This window comes from Mycteria americana, chromosome 9 (genome assembly GCF_035582795.1).
Source record: "Mycteria americana isolate JAX WOST 10 ecotype Jacksonville Zoo and Gardens chromosome 9, USCA_MyAme_1.0, whole genome shotgun sequence".
In the NCBI taxonomy this organism is placed as follows: domain Eukaryota; kingdom Metazoa; phylum Chordata; class Aves; order Ciconiiformes; family Ciconiidae; genus Mycteria; species Mycteria americana.
Window position 1 is genome coordinate 33,185,249 of NC_134373.1, and position 17,553 is coordinate 33,202,801.

A 17,553-nucleotide genomic window follows, 5' to 3' on the forward strand; every position below is an offset into this window, starting at 1 on the left:
TCTAGTTGAAGATGCCTCTGCTCATTGCAGGGGGGTTGGACTAGATGACCTTCAAAGGTCCCTTCCAACCCAAAGCATTCTGTGATTCTGCAGGTACGCAGGTCCCCTCACCTGGCAGTAACGTTAAGCACCGCAGCCAGCCTGCTCTACAACCTCAGTCGTGATCCTCCTCTGGTGTCTCTGGCCTTTCCAGTACTCAGGTGGAGGGATAAGCTAGTCTGTCTGCAAAGCCCAGACAGCAGAGATGTGAATGACCACATCCATCCATCCGTGATACTTCTGTGTCCTGTGGAATCCCCTCACTTAAAACAAGCACCAATTTCCCTCTGAATTCTGAAGATCCTTCCTTTCTGTCTGACCCTTGCTACGCAATTAAAAGTAGTAATTTCAAAAGCAATTTAGGTGGCAATGAAAGCATGCAGGAAAACCTACTGAGGTTTTTTTTAATATGTAACAGTATTTTACTTCTGGAAAGCAGCATTTCCTGGGGGAGAGCACTGCTCGGGGATGCAGGGCTCCCGCGTTCCCCTGGCCTTGCAGGGGGGTAGGTCATCTCACCTGTCTTGGCCCCATTTTCCCAATAATAAAAATTATATTTTTGTATATATGTTTTTTATATTTTCTATTTATATAGAAAAAGCAAGCACTTTGAAATCAACAGCAATAAGTGAGAAAATCACGCACCCCAAGCCTTCGAGAACTTTGCATCCCGCTCTGGGACAGCCGGGCTGCAGCAGCACAACCGCGCTAGCACCAGCACACATCCTATCCGGCGGAGGACGGACTGATTACATCCGCGTTAATGAACCTCTTCTCTAACCCACCCAGAGTAGGTGGTGGTAATGGATGATAATTTGAATGTGAGCCAGACTTTAATTTTCCAGATGGCCGAGTAATAAAAGGTTGATGGGAATATGAAATGGATTGGTCACATCCAGGGCAGTCTCCAAAGAGTCAATTTTCCCCAATCTGTGACTTACGAGGTGCCAATAGCGGCCAGAGACCCCAGGGGGATGTTGGTAGCAGGCTTCTGGAGATCTCCGCTCATATTGAACCCAGCCATCACACCTGTATTTTGTAGATATAAATGCAATTTAGAGTTAATCTAAGTTATAGCATATATAATACATATTATAATATGTAATATAGTTTAATCAATCAGTTAATTGATTGCTTCAGAACAGTAACCATATCACTTCATTGCACTTCCACACACACGAATACTTGGTAAGAAACTGTTCATGTCTGTAACAGAAGCAAGCCACCACTAACATGTCTACAAAGAACCCTTTGTCCAGTCTGAACAATGCTGGGGGGAAGGAAAAAGAAAAAAAAAAAAAAAAAAAAAAAAAAAAATCTGAACAAACCCCATCTTATCTGAATGCAAACCTCACAGAAGACAATGCTGTCCAATTGTTGAAAAGAAAAATGCTACCGTTCATCACGGCAGCGCATTCAGCAGGTGGTACTACCCCCGCAGACCAGATCCATTACAGGTCCCTGCATTCATGGGGGACAACCGCCGTTACAAAACGGCCTGTCCTGTCCGTGCTTAATGACGATCACACACGCATTTAGCAGAGGGAATAACAGTGCTCAGCACGTAGGTGGCACCTTCCAGCCAAGGGATCTGCTTTGGAAGTAGGCATTATCTCTACTTTGCAGATAGGAAAACAGAAGCGCTGAGAGGGCAAGTGATTGTCCCAGCGTCACGTAGAAAACACATGGTAGGACTAAGAATAATGTACTGAACTGTTATTTTAGGCCAGAGTACAGGGTATTGTACAATCAGGGACAGTCCTTAGCCTAAAAAATTACCATCTAAAGACACAAGAAAGGGAAACAGGATGGAGCACAGGATCTCCACGTTGAGGCTAGGAACCTGAGGTACAAATAGGTTATGAGACTTTGCCCACAGTTGAAGAAAGAGTCATACCAGACTTGGCAAGAAAACACAACTTTTTTTCATGAAATTATCCCAAAACTTTTCCTGGAAGACTTCAGATATCTGCTATTAAAAAAAAAATAATAATAATCCGTGATTTAGAATCCTGATGAGAATTTGGACAATTTGAAGGCAAGACAGAAGAGCCTCTTTAAGACACTAACTTCTGCCCATCACTGTCCCACCCCTTGGATGTCAGACTAACGTCTTCATAAGGACGCGTGGGCCAGGTGCCAGCCAGCAGCGCTCATGGGACGGTCCCTGGGAGCCGGGCTGAGATCACCACAGAACAACAATGAGGAGGAGGATGCCAACGCCACGGCGCTCGCAGCATCTGCCAGCCCCGGCAGCAGGGGACCGACCGCGCGTCAGTCTGCCACTCGGCTGCCAAGTCCAGCAGTCAGTCCTCATTTTCAGAGGGCACAGGAATGACAAAGTCAGTCTCTGAGGCTGCAAATCTGAGTGACTACATCTCTAAATCAGCAACAACCCATTGCATTTTAAAGCTCAAACACTGACTGCTGCTTGGGAGTGTTTTCTCCCAAGATGAAGGGTAGACAGGAGCTGTGGGACAAATCCCAGGGTAAAGGGGACAAACCCAGCTCAGCTGGATGGGTGCCTTCCCTACAGACCTTGCATGGCCACCGACGGACTGCCAACAGGGAGCAACGGTTGGGTTGCTAATCGGGGAACAGGGACTCATCTCCCTGCTCCATCCCAGGCTTTGCTGTGCGTCTTCATAGCTCCATCTCCCCATCTGCTAGATGGGAATCATAACACTTCCTCTCCTCGCTGTGCTGCCGTGATGATAGCACGTTAATGAGCACAAGACTCTCACATGTTGCCAAACACATCGGCTAAGCACCCAGGGCTTTATTTATTTATTATTAATATTTTTTCCTTGATCATCTCTTTTTTCCCCCCCTTGATCATCCCACCCAGCAGCCACTTTTTTCTGTCCTCCTCTCCACCACAGAGCCAGAGCCCCAACAGTCCCCATGGGCTCCTGGCATTCCTCAGCTCCTGGAAGAGCTGTCTTCCAGATTCAGACCAGATTTGAATCCTTGACACCATACCAAAAACATTACAAATCAAAATGAGTTCTTAATTTTCTCCTGGAAGACTATTCTGTGGACGTACTTCTGAACAGCACTGTTAAAAGCCCGTTAACTGGTATGCTTTTCCCTAGATAAAGCTTCCAAGCGCTGTTCAAGCACTGCTCCTTTTAAACAGCTATGCAATAGGCTTAGCTGGAGGTGAGAAAAGTTAGGAAGGCAGAAGTCCATGGAAATGGTCACAAACATCATGCTAAATGAACCTGCTATGAAGCACTCTTCAGTGACTTTGCAATTCAGGGGCAAAGCAGAAAGCTGAGAATACTCTGAATTTTTCTTCCAAAGGGAGCAAACTATTGTCAGAAGGACAGGTGTTAATCTCATGTGCCTCTTGGCCAAGTTTCCCAAACATCTGGCACCACCTCGACATCTCCCAGCTTGAGCTTGACTCACCTCTTCCTCATCCAAACTCCTACCTCAGAAAAGCGCTGGGGAAACACCAACATGGCATTTTCTGGACTCGGTATGAAAAAAGTTGAAGGCATGTGAGTCATCTGTGCAACGATGACTGCACAGCCCCGGCCGCCTCATTGCCTCCCTCTCACAGACGCATGCATATTCAGGAGCAGCCAGGAGATGACCTGCCAGAGCCCACATAAACGGGATCTTGCGATCGATGACTGACCTCCTGCCTGGCAGCAACGAGGGGTCAGCCCAGGTCAGTGCACACCATTAGCTTCTGTCAGGACCCCCAGGAGGTCACCACAGTCTCATGGCTTCCACTGCCAAAAGCCAAGGCCACCACCGAAGGAACCAACAAGGATATTCTCAGCCACTGAGGCCAAAAGCCATCTCCTCCGTGCTGCAACTATGCCTCAGACCTGAGCAGTACAGAAGGATGGACAATCTGGTAGTACAGAAGCATGGACAATGCTAAAGCCACCTCTCCACCACCACCCAAAAAGTAATTTTCCAGACAAGATGACAGCTGCCAAAGAGCAGTACTGAGAAGGTCTTTTGCGAGCAGCAGACTAACCACCCCACTTTTCAATGAAGAGACAACCTGATTAATTTTCAAAACAAACTAAACAATCTCCACCATCCATAGCTTCGGTCACCCTCTGCCAGGGAACTGATCTGATTTGCGAGTAGCCACAAACAGCCTTTTCAGAGACTCTAGCTATTCAGGAGAAGAAAAACCCTACACTTGCATATAAAATTCAACGACGTAGAGAAGTTGGGACGTTCCTTCCTCCAGACAAAGACCCGGCCCTAGGGAAATGGCCAATCCCTTCTGAACTCAAGCAATCATATCTGCAGATTGTCCATGGAGAAAATTATCCACTTCTCTGTTTCAGCGAGATAGGAGGCTGGATTTTCCACACTGGCTATTATCTCAGAGAGCAGCAGATAATGACAAAGCTTCTGGACAAGGAAGCATGAAAACACGGTCAACTCAGCCAGGAAATTACGGCTGAGACAGTCTGTACATTGCTGCTATTCCCAGCGTAATCCTGTCCTGGGCATCATCCAGGCGGTGGATACGTGCACGAGGGGACCACCTACATTGTACGTTAGACACAACCATCAGCTCGACCAGCTCCAGTTTCTAACTCACTAGCTATGGTTTGTAACTGTAGATATGACTGCTTGCAAACACCCATTGCATTTTCCAACAAATTTACTATAAAATATAAAAAGTTTTTTTTTCCTTCACCCAAGAGATGAAGAATGGAAAATCTTAGATAAGAGTTGTAGCTAATTTTTTAAAAGGGCCAAATTCTCCACTGATGTAAGATGGCACCTCTCCATAGACTTCAATGGAGTTGTGCCAGTTTACATCATCTGATAACTTAGCCCAAAACTTCTAAATCTATTTGCTGTCATTTTGCAAGTGCCAAATATGGTTTATTTCAGAACTGGTTTCAGCACGATATTTTCCACTAACGCCACTTCAAACGTTGTCTTACTTGCTTGTATCACATGACAACACACTTCTTTCATTAGACAGAAAAGCTTGGGGATTTAGTAGAAAAAGGAAAACGTTCTCTGCACAACAGAAATGGCATTTAACTTCATTTTAAAGCTGCATTGATGGTTGCATGGCTGCTGCTACTGTCGCTGTGCAGTCCTAGGAGTTGAACATGGGCAGGCAGCTACCGAGACTCCTTCCCCGTGCAGAGCCCTGGCTAGATGGGTAGCTGGGTGTTTGGGTATCACAACACGGCAGCAAAACATGTGCATGAAGAAGGTATTTACAAACATGCAGAAAAAAACCTGGTTAATGCACAGAATCTCTACAGGGGTATGCTCAGATCTTCTGTAGCAAGTACGTTAGTCTTTTTGATGGAAGCTGGCAAATTTGAGTCTTCCGTGCCCATGCACTTCCATTGAGGCCAGCTCTAGATGTATGTTTTGGATCGCTCAGCTACTTCTCTATTATCAAATGACAAACTTGGGGGAATAAGGCCAGCTGCACTGCACATCCAGCTGAAATGGTTTAAACAGCTAGTACCCAGGAAGCAAATGGACCAGCCTCCGCTTAACACCGCTCAACTGTAAGATCGGGCTAACTTCACTCACGTTGCTGGAGTTGTACCAATACAGAGAAACGGAGAAAACAACCGGACCTGCAGCAAGACGATCAAAGAAGGATGCTCGTAGAAGGCAGCATGTTGCTACCGGTCTACAAAAGGCTGGGACGACCATCCTTGGCTGCAGTGCCCTGGCCAAGGCAGCGGCTCCTCCTGCCCCTTCGGTCCCGGCCAGGGTCCCCCTGCAGGTCCCACTCCCCCTTCCCAAAGTGGCTGCCCCTCTTTGCTCACCAGCCTGTATTTCTGCAGTTTCAGTTTCACTGCTATTTCTGGTGGAAATGGGCAACTTAAAACCACTTTTCCGTACATCCCAGAGACCGAACTTCAACGAGTTGAATTCAGATAACCATTTTGGAGGGTGAATAAAGAGCTTATTCTGAAGAGATCAAAATAGTTTCACTTCAAAGGGGAACATTTTGTCTCAGAAAGGCCCAACCATCTCATTTCACAATTTCTTAAGCATTTTTTTAAAAAAACTTCGTTATCAAAACAGCATCTTAGACTGTAAACTAGCATATGCTAAAAATTAAAAAGATTAAACACAAGGTTCAATAATAAAAGATAAACAGAACATTGCTGTGGGTCACAGAAATGTTTCAAACTGGCTCGAAGTAACCCCTCAAAACTAAACAACGTATTGTTTCACTGAAACTCTCCCCAGATTTCTGATGCATCTTAAAGCACAAGATTTTGCTTCCAGTGCTTTGGCCGGGTCACTGCGGGAGTCCCAGCAGGTACCAGCTGGGGATGGTGCTGGGCCGGAGCAGGAGCACAGGCTGGAGGTGACAGCATGGGAAAATGTGAAGTCCTGCACTAGGTGCACCCAACAAAGTGATTTCTTCTGCTGCCAGACCATTCCTCCAGTCCCATCTGTTTCACAAAACCCTTTAGTTTGTCTCCCTGTACCGCAGCAATTCTGCGAACAACTTCCAGCGAGTTGTTTAGAGCTAATCCTCTGAAAATTCATTCTGTAATCCAAGGATTCATTGCTATGGAAACTGCTTATAATTGGTACTTTTTATAGCTTAAAAAACCCAGCATCAACAAAAGGTATTGTAACTCCAAATGATAGTTATTTCATTCCCACTGGAGACTGCCAGCTTTGGAAAGGGGACATGGATCTTCCTGGCAGTTTAAGGGAATGAATAACACGAAAGCATCCAATTAAGCTCATAAATGTGAGCTCTGCTGACATGCAAAGATGCATCCGTGACACCGTGCAGAGAGTGGTGGGTCAGCATCATGAGCGATGGCATCAGCCCAGCTCGGCCACCCGCCCGCAGTATGGACGGAGGGAAAGCCCTCCTGTGCTCTTCCCACCCTCCCACTGCAATCAAGTCATAAGCCTTATCTAATAAGACAAATCTTGATCACCACTTTTAAAAAGGCTTGATACCTTGTGGCCTGACAGCATTGGCCAAGATCAGTGCCTGAGCCTTGTCTTTAGCAGGGAAGGATTTACACCACCACATCAACCCATAGAGCTGACCAGCAGTTTCTGACCACAGAGAGACAGAAGAGCACATTCAAGTGAACAGGACAGGAGCGTGCAAAATTTGAGACGCCGGAGGAAAGCCTGAACGTTTTGAATCGATCGCATGAGCCTGCTACGGCCGAATGCGGTCCCGCTCGCCTCGCCTCGCCTCGCAGCCCAGAGGAACTCCCCTTGCTTCTGCTCATCGCCAAGATGTGGCTGTGGAGGGAAAGACGGGGAGGATAAAACTTACGGCACCTGTGGCAGCTGGGAAAAACACTCCAAAAACGGTGAAGAAGGACTCCCCCTGGCTGTAGTCCGGCAGTGTGTTGTTGAACATAAGCTCTTCGGAGTAGCCGACGAAGCCGTGCTCTGCGAAGACACAGAGGGCGAGAGGAGAACCTCAGAAACCGCAGGGACTGCAGGAGACCCTCCGGCCTGCTCTCGGCGACCACCCGTCCTCTAAACACCTGCGACGGCAGCGGCTGTTTCCAGGGATAGTTTGAAAGGATGAACGTTAACTAATTTATCGGGGGGAGAAGGCAGAGAAGAGGTCAGTGTGGTTACAAGGGTGCAAATGCCAGGGAAAGGTGCAGCGGTGCGGGCCAGCACGTTGAGAGGCACCACCAGGCTGGGCGGCTGTCAGCAAGCCAGAACACGGATCATCTATATCGAGTCCTGTCTACGAGCAAGCTGGACATCTTCCTGTAAAACCTGTCCACGGAGGAAAGCTGGCTGCAGGGATCAGCTAATATTTATACTTATTTATCCATGCCACTTTAATCCTCTTTCCAAATAGAGCAAAATTATGCTGCCATAAGACAACCGCATCCCTGAGCATGCCCTCACACCATACCCCAATTCTGTGTTTCTGCCAGTCAAGCTCCTGCACAGACAAGATCTGCGATGTGCCCATGCTGTGAAGCTGCTAACCAGTTTATACACTGGTTGCCAAAGAGCCCAGAGCCAATAAAGCCAGTTTGTTGCAGGGTGGGCTTTCCCCTACAAGATGGGTTTCCCAGTGGAGAAGGAACAAGGTGCTCTAAAACCGCCCACTGCCGCGTTGTGCACTTACCCTCCTGATGCCATTGCTCTCCTGTTGCTGTGTTGTCATCTCCAAAACAGGGCTGCACATGGGGCTGTGCACCACCACCAGCCGCCCCCCTCCCAAATCTTCTGCAGATGTTTCTCATGGCGCAACAAGGAGCAAATGCCAAGACCTTGGGCTGTGCCCCGCTCCCCACGCCGACTTCTGCCAAGTCTTTCCAAGGTCACACGCACACAAGTTTTACTTTCCAAATAAAAAGTTTTACAAAAGATAGGAGAGAGGGGAAAGCAATGGGTAGGATATCGATGCCATGCAACTGGTTTACTGGGTATGTAATGGAGGATCCTGCTCCCTCACTTCACACTGGAAGGACAGGTCAAATTCTTCCACAAACCTGGATTTGTTAGGAATAGTTGAGCCCGACAGCTGACGTGCCAGTAGGGCATTAATTAGGAAAGGTTTTAGATGCTTATGGGTAGAAAAGATAACTCATGAAAGCAGGTTAAGGAATTAATGATACGTCTATGAAATTAATAATTTCAGTTTCAACAGGCAACACTGCTTTTTAATGGAGTATCTTAATCTGTGGAAACTTCTCCTCCCCGTCAGTAATCCAAATGCTCATGCCAGCTGGGGGTGGGAGGTGAGCAAAGTCTGTTCCTTTTTTTCTCCTGCCACTACAATCTATTTCCACAAGACATGTGACTGCAATAACTTGAATTTTCTCATTAGCAGGCAGGATGTTGTTTATGGCTGCACAGGGTGATGGCCAGAAATTAAAAAAAGACTCCATCAAAACTGTCCCATGCCTCAAAGACAGCATTAATGATGTTTGGACAATAGATTAAACCGGAAAATTAAATCAGAGCGCTGAACACAAGACATATCCATTTAAAGTCTCAGAATATAACTAACCACAGAGCTTTGAAGTTGCCACAGAAAAATCCTATTGATAATCAGAAGTTTCCTACTACATCTGCATTCATTGTGTCGCCCAAACATGGATGGAAACACACTGATAGAAGAGGTCTCCTGCTGCTAGGCTTTTTAAAAGCACCAGCTATCTTCACCAGGAACAAGTCCCAGATGAGATTTAAAGGGAATAAGCTCAGCGCAACACGCTGACCTCTGGACCTCACAGATGTCTGCAGAAAGTGCAGCTTCTGGAGAAATAAAGGGGGGATTTGTGTAGGCTGTACGTTCCCGCAAGACCAGACCTGAGCTGAGCTCCTTCACCTTCAACTGGAATTCGTGCCCGTGACGGCACGGCAAGTGGGCTGGCTGCAAAGCTCCCACCAAACTGCTTGAGGAAAATTTCAGTCCCTGGCCAAGGGATTTTTCACAAAGTATGTGCTCCTCGTAGAAATGTTAATGTTTCATTAGTAAAACAAACGGAGTGGGCAAAATATTCATCTCACCCCAAGGAGATCTGCAGACCTTCTCCAACCTGTGCTTCACAGCAGCAGCAGCAAATATATCTACGTCACTCTTGACAAAAGTTTGCCCCACCAATTCCTAAAAATCTCCTGTGAAGTGGACTCTAGCCTCTCTTGATGGTTTACTCTCATATTTTCCTGTCTTTATCATTTAGGTTTCCCCTACTGTCTAACCAAAATCACCCTGTTTGAAGTTCATGATGCTATTTCTTGCCTGATCCATAAGCTATTTGCATTTTTTAATAGCATCCTTTCACCTACTGGAAACAGTCCCCATCCTGCACTGGCACAGTCAACAGTTTCTGCCAGGCTGTAAAACTTCATGTTTGTCTTCATCAACCACAAATTGTCCTTGTCACACCACTTCCCCAGCTTGTGCAAGGTCATCTGGAAGTCTGACCCTCTCAGCCAGGCTGCTGCGACCCCTTCCCACCTGGGGGTCACCTGCAAATTGAATCTGTGTATTCTCTTTTCCATCATCCAAGCAGTTAAGGAAGATACCAAATAACACCAAACCAAAACCAGACCCTTGCAGAACCTCACCGGGCACAAGCGTCCTGCTTTGCGAGTGAAGCATCTCCAACTGGGGTCTTCCAACCGAGTTTTGGAGCTCTATAATTCAACAATGGGCTGATCCAAGCACTTTGGGTGCCCTAGGTCTCCTTTCACATACAAAAGGCCAAGTATACAACCAGACTACATTTTCTGTGATACCATTTTGGCCATACCATGGCCAAAGAGAGACCATGAGACCCATGAGTCCGATGTCTGACCTGCACCTGTGTGCATCTGACCTCTGTGAATCCTAAGATGCCAAACGATCCCTTGTGCTCCATCCATTCGCCTGCTGATCCTTTTCCTACTTTATTCCCCTAAGTGTAAATCCTGGGTGGAAGAGACAAAGCCTGAAACCATGGCAGATGCCATTGGAACCACAGCAAATGATAGCCGTGGATTTGCTGAAAGAGCCACAGGATGTGCCTACGACTCTATCCCATTTCTGCTTCCTTTCCTCGCGGCTCTGGCAGGCGAGAGGAAACCCAGCCATTCCACATTTCCCCTTTATACAGAACCAGGAGCTTTCTTGTCTCATGAAAGAAAAGTTCATCCAAATGTTACTTGTTATTGCAACCTCATTTCTCAGTCAATCACCCTCCCATGAAGCAAATCGCACATCCCTTTTGATCTGTTTTACACCAAGATTTGCAACCGCCATCAATTTAAGCAAGCTATCGGCACGCGACCGCGGAGCTGAGAACAACACGCTGTGAGCATCTCCTGGCTGCCCTCATGCCTGCGACCGGAGCGAGTCATCTGTGACCTTTCAGCTGTCATATTAATGGGACTAATTGTAGCTGACGGGGCAATTGGGCTGAAAATCATCCAAAACAAAACAGGAATCAGCAACTGAGACCAATCGGTTAAACCAACAGAGCACTTGGTCGGTTGTTCACAGAGTCAATTATCCACATCCCATTGAAAGTGCACTTCAAAAGGACGAGCTTCGGAAGGAGGAGGGAAGGAAACGCGATAGGGTCTATATTTGGCTCTCTGATCTCCAAACAAGGCAAGATCATTTTATTAATTTTTTTTTTTTTTTTTGTAAGAGGATCTCTTCCTCCAGCTTACTGCTGGGTACATGAGATCCAAGCCAGATTCCTCCCTCCTCACTCATTACAAAATGTTTGCCTGACAAATTTTGCTTTCAATTAATTTATGCAACCCCACAGCCTCTAAATCCTGCCTTTAATGATCCTGCTCTCGGTTGGCTTGCAGAGGGCTGGAATTGAAGTGCTATAAACAATCTTCCCACTGTCATGCTAGAAGGAAAGAACCCAACTCCTTCTCTGTGCCGTGTCAGCCTTATGGGAAATGCACAATAAAGAGCGATAACAATTTATTTTCATCATTAGATACTCAATAAGGAGCAGGCAAATAATGGGTTTCTCAAGTGGCTGAGCTGAAGTAAATAAACAATGGGGGGGGGAAATTTACTTAGAGCAACATCTGAATCATTCCTGTGATTGTTGACAAATTAAGTCCTTCCAGTTGCCCTTATTAAAATGATGTAATAAACAATAAAAACCACCTAGCAAGCTTCAAGTGGAAGAGCTTCCAGGATGAGCATCCTCCATTCACAAGCATTGGGGGAGCACAGGGGGCTGCACATCAGCCCGATGCAGGCGGAGGAGGAGGAGGATGGCCAGGATTCTCATGTCCCCCCAGCCACCACGGATGCTTGGGAGGAGGTACCAGCCTTCACCTGGTTGCCACCACTGCATCCCCCCTCCGCCCCACCTGGTTTCCACGTTTGAGCTTTTCTTGCACTTTCTCCCACCTCTCGCCCCGTGGAAGAGGAGGAAAGCAGCTGAGGAGGTTTTTGGCACTTGGGACACCCCTTAGCAGGGCGGCCCCTCCATGAAGCCCCGGATTTCATAGCGGGACTCAAGGAGGTTGGAGAAGGGGCGCGAGGCGAAGCCGTGGTTACGCGGGGTCAGGCCATTATGCAACGGCACAGAGGACAACAGCGCTGCCAAGTTCCAGGCAACCTGGAGTTCATTACAGATTAGTCAAGTCTTGGCCAAATTCAATAAGCCTGTTCACAAGCTTAAGGTTAAGTAAACCCTGGCACCGAGGCAGGGGCTAAATAATGCAAAAATGGAAAACCACCTTAAGAAACAGCTCCCAGAAGACAGTCACGTATTGCGCTCTGCTTGTGATTAGAGATTTTAATTACGAAGGTGAATGCTGAAGGCTTGAAATGGTGAGATTTTTTCTTTTCCTAAACAAGTAAGCCCACACGTTCCCGCCAGGAAGGTACTTGCTGAGATTTGCTTTCAGAGGAACAGCTGGAAGTGTTTGTCTTGCAGCACATTTCCCAGGTCTGACCCCAGAGTTTTCAGGATCCTGTGTGATGTAAGACATAGAGAGCCAAAGAGTAATTATATATCTTTGGCATAATTATCTCCTCTCTCTCTCTTTCCCATTTCTTCTTCCATCTTGAAACCCTTCTGGCATAAGCTCCGAAATCCAGTCGTACCCCTCGGACACCAGTCCAAGCACGCGCCCGGAGCGAGGTCCTGGTGCAGGTGCTGGAGATACCTGGGCACACCACTGTGGAGAAAACAGGAATGGTCCTCCCAGCGTGGTCCCACAGCTGCCATCCTCACCTAAACACACAACTCTGCAGTAAGATAAAGTTTCTCACCAGCCACATGCTTGCATTTTCCTTCTCCAAACTCTTAGCCAAGTGCAAGGTACAAGCCCAGGACTTCTGAGCTGTTAACTCCCCAGCGGGCAAGTCAAGCCCTGTCAGGTTGGTAACTCCCAGAAGTTGCGGTCTATCAGATGACTGTTGGGTGGCCTAAACCAGATTAATTTCTACTTAGGTTGAAGTGCTCTACAGCAGGGAAGGAGTGAAATTCTCCATTCAAAAGCCCTTGCTATAATAATTCTTCCCCTGCCTGCAGAAGTAGTTCATCCGTGGATGATCTGGTGGTCACCAAACTCACCAAAACATACTTACTACCCATAGCCTATCACACAAGAACAGCATCTTCACTTGCCAAGGGAAAGTCAGGCATGCCTGGCTTTAATGAAGTAACATTTTTATGCCAAACCACCACCAGCAATACTTTTTTCAGCATCTCAGTGTGCAATTGCAGATACACAGGATTAACCATCCACATAGAAACTGTGGATGTGAAGAGATGGATGCAAAGCCATGTCTGTCATCCAAACCCCACGGTCTTTTTATCTCTGTGTTCCCCCCCACGCTAGCAAATGCTGAAATTTAATTTGAGGCAACAAGCAGCACAGGATCCTCTGACACAACAGCTCCGAACGATGCTCTGCGCTGACGCAGCCACGCTCCGGATGGCTCTGGGCTTCCCCAGCGAAGTGGGTACTCACACGTCCCGGAGAACAACGTGCATCCGGCTGACGGCAACCACAGCCCAGCAACGCCACGCAGCACACCCAAGGAAGGTCACTGAAAACGGTGCACCTCTCCAGCGGATTGGCATCATCAAAGAGGCATGAAGAGGGCACCAGGGTCATGAATAACACTTGAATCACCTTTCCCAACAGAATAAAAAATAAATCAATCAAAGCGGTGCAGTCGCAAGCCCCATCCCTCCGCACGCCTCCGTGCACACGCTTGGCTTCCTGTGTTTGGGCTTGTTTAACACCGACATTAACAATCACGTTTCCAATGCTCTTCCAAGGCCAGGCTGCTTCTGCAGCTGTGCCTTTGCAACCGCCCAGCTCCAGCTCCCAAGGTCCTCCCAATATTTTTTCCCAGGCAAGTCCAGCACTACCTTTGCTACTCCCAGGTGTTGCCCTGCTGCTGCCAGCCAGGAACAGGGCAGGTGGAGGCAGAGATGTATGAGAAAAATGTGGAAACGTTGGGAAGGAAAACAGTGAGATGGAAGCAGCGCTGGAGGTAGAGGGAGGACAGTATGGTGGTTTTTCCGTGCTGCCAGTCCACTGCTCAACTCGCTGTGGGCTGACACTCGGCCTGTGAGATTCATGAATGGATTTTCACCAGAAAGTCCCAGTCCTCTAAGAGAGGGGGAACTGGTGAATCATGAAAGCAAAGCGCATTAAGAGGCAGAGCTGCGCTGGCAGGCAGGTACAGCGAATGAACACAACCTTCGCTGAACTCATACGGGGATACAAAAATGTTTTAACATCTTCCAGGACATCTCCTGCTTCACCTTTGGATATACAAGGTTTGGCTGGAAGACTGGGAAGAAAGAGAAGGAAAAGAGAAGAGCTGCGGGAGAGCAGAGCTGCGGGAGAGCAGAGCTGGAGGAGGATGGGATGGACTGAAGAGATGGATGCCCCTGTCTCCTGACAGCTACCACTGGACTCATCTACCAGGGGACCACATTCACCAAACCCGGGTTGCCCTTTTCTGCAGCCCCAGTGCAACATGCGTGCCACGTGAGTCAGCACGGATCAGCGCACATTTCCTACGAGCCACGAGCACATCTGCTCCGTGCTGGACTTGTGGGCAGCAGCACAGCTCCGGAGCTGGAGACGGGGCACTTGCAGCCCAGATGGAAAAGAGCAAACACAAGACTTCCGATACCTGTCCCTGCAGATTCACCCTCCGTATGTCACAAATGACATCATACCTTGCGTTTGTCTCAGTCCTCAGGGCCACGTCCTACCTGCTGACAGCTCCCACAGCCTCAGCATTTCTGCTTTGGGAGTCTTAAACTAGGCAAGGGAAAAAATAGAGAGGAATTTTCGTGTTGAATACATGCAGGTCCATGATTATGCAGTGATAAAACCGCAGCTATTACGCAATTAACACAATGGCACGTGGCCACGCTGACAGATCAGTGCAGAAAGACTGCAGAGCATTTGCTCGAGCTGCCAGGGCACGGAGAGATGGGGGACGCGGGAGCTCCCCGGCCCCTGCTCTACCCCACCCCACCCCACTGCTGGCAGCCCTAAGCACAAAGTACTGGGAAGAAGAGGAGGTAAGAACGGGAAGGGACTAAATTCCCTCTGTAATTTCATCCCTAAGTCCCAGATAAACACGTTTACTATCAAAAGAGCTCAGAGCGATCACGGACCCCGAGCCACGGGCAGCTCTGCCGCCGCTGTCTCCCCACGCAGCAGGATGGTGCCAGCTGAAAACTAAGCGCCGGGTGCCACAGCTGGCACCTCCCCACGCCTCGCTGGCCACAGCGAGCGGCACCCTCAAAAATGCCAAACCAAAGGTGAGCAGCAAGAGGCAGCCCGGAGCGGGGAGAGGAGCCCATTGCTATTTTTCCACTTGTGGTGATCAAATAAGCTCCTATTTTACCATTAGCACTAGGGAGACGGTTTCATAAATTAGGACGAACAGCACACTTACGTTTCAAATTCGTCAGAGCTGCAAGCAGCAAAAAATAGACAGGTTTTAGTGAAAAAAAATTGGCAAGAGGGGGGTGGGGGGAGAAGGATCAGAGCAATTTTAAAGAAAGAAGGAAAGGAGTTCCCTTGCCCAAGACTTTCTCTGCACCCATAATAAGCCTGGCAAACCCAAATGAGAGATTATGTAAAGTCTGCAGTTGAAGGAGCGAAAGCCACAGTTAAAACAATCTAAAAAGGCCAAGCCCTGAGAAAGGCAACTCGAATCCCTTATCTTTTGATGGAAAAGAATGTGCTCCCTGAGATTAATGACGTGTTTACCCAAAAGGAAATCGCCGCCCTTCTGAAGCAGCGAGTGTTTGTTCCTCCCGAGCCCCTGTTTTCTGCTCCAGAGCTGATCTCCCAAACCTCCTGTTTAAAGTCAACACACAATACGGCTTCCTGCCACCATGGGCTCCGAGGGATCCCACCATTAACCCTCTCCCAAAAACCACCCTCCACCGCACCTGTCCGACCCGGGCACCGCTGGCGGGGACAAAAACCAGGGTATTTAGATCACGCTTCGAGCGCCGGCATGGAGACAGGCATCACGCCCACGGCTGCCAGCAGCCCTGCTGCAGGGCAATGAATCACCCCCATGCATAAATATTTCTCAGTTGAGCAGACAAATTAGCAAGCGTGGAGACTGACAGCGCTGTCGAGGGGAAGCACTCACTTGTCTTGCCCTTCTCCGAAGTCTCCGGACGCAGCAGGCGACCTCTTCTCAAGTTGCTCAGGGTTTCGGCAGCGTGCCCTGCAGCCTGGCCTGCTGCAGGATGCTCTTGGAAAGAGGTTTAACACCGGCCGGTGCAATGGGCTGCCATGTTACGGGAGGCACAGAAGAGCGTGGGATTTGTGCACTGAAAACCCCTGAGCGAGCAAGAAAGCCTAGAGCAGAAGCGCCGAGGGGTGATCTGTTTGAGGAAACCTGCAAAAAACCCGCTCGGGGACCATCAGTCCTTTGCATACGTGACAAACCCCAGTATTCACGTACTCCCCCTCTGGTAAATGCACGCCCGGTAAATGAACTCACACTCCATCCCCAGTCTCTCGTGGAGCATCCCAGCCATGAGAGTCATCAGGTCACGAGCATCCTCCTCTCCCTAAAGCCCACAGACCTGCAATAACGGGTGCTGGCCAACAGCTAAAAATAGCACAAAATGCAGAATAAACAAAGGGAGCTGCTTAAATCTGTCTCCAACATTCACATTTAGCTAATGGGGCAATGTTCATTTGCGGGATGCGGTCACCTCTCTCGGATCACGAAGCAGCCTACGCTCTCCCCGAGTTCTCCCCAGCCACATCACATCTCCTGTGGGACCGGGCTGGGTGGGAGGAAACACTAATTTCTGCCCAACTCCCCGTGCACCTGCTTTATCTCCACCTTGGCTTCTCGGGGGGGATGGAGAAGTTAAAACCCACCAGCGCACACAGCAGCACACACAGAGCCCGAAAGCGCCCACACGGGCACCTCCTCATCACGAAAGCCCAGCACCTCGGCAATGCTTAAATAAAGGAAAACTCAGGAATGTGCCTGTGGCAGTGGCTAGTAGAGCCCTTTGGCACTCATTCTGTCTGTACAGGTTGGTGGGGTTTAATTATTTTTTTGCAAAAAAGCCAAAAAATTGATATTTTCTGCAGGTGGAAAATCTGAAAGTTTGGCTAGGAGAAAAAAAGAAGAGATTTTAACATGGGTGTTTCAACTTTATAAAGTCCACTTATGTTTTATATTATTTAATGCTAAGCACCAGACTTGCCATAATATATAAAATCCTTCCATTATTATTTTATTTTTTGATGTGGTATCCACTACCTGGCTTGTTCAGCGGTATTCAAACCAGCCAGCGGAAATGGTTTTATTCATTACAAAGAGGACGAGAAGTAAAACGTCCCTTGCTTCACCCTTTTTCTAGGAAAATAGTTTGCATCAATGGGATATTATTATTAATTATAGAGTGGTATTTCTTGGAAGTCATGCCCAGAGTCCCCGGCTGTGGGAGGCTCTGCAGAACTTCTCTGATGAAAAACCCCAGCCTCGAGAAATCAGAATTTAGGCTGAGTCAAGGCACAACAATTGGAGGAAAATGAACCGCC

The 17,553-nt window shown here is 48.1% G+C and overlaps 1 protein-coding gene across 6 annotated transcripts in view; it reads right to left on the minus strand.

Annotated features, from left to right (window-relative positions):
- The window catches only part of SLC12A8 (solute carrier family 12 member 8), a 59,437-nt gene that overhangs the window by 17,823 nt on the left and 24,061 nt on the right, over positions 1–17,553 (minus strand). For all 6 annotated transcript variants that reach the window (XM_075511877.1, XM_075511876.1, XM_075511873.1 and 3 more), the window contains 2 exons: positions 7,327–7,440; positions 981–1,068 (listed from right to left, as the gene is read on the minus strand). In XM_075511877.1, coding sequence (XP_075367992.1) covers positions 981–1,068; positions 7,327–7,440 — 202 coding nt within the window. The remainder of the gene's footprint in view (positions 1–980; positions 1,069–7,326; positions 7,441–17,553) is intronic.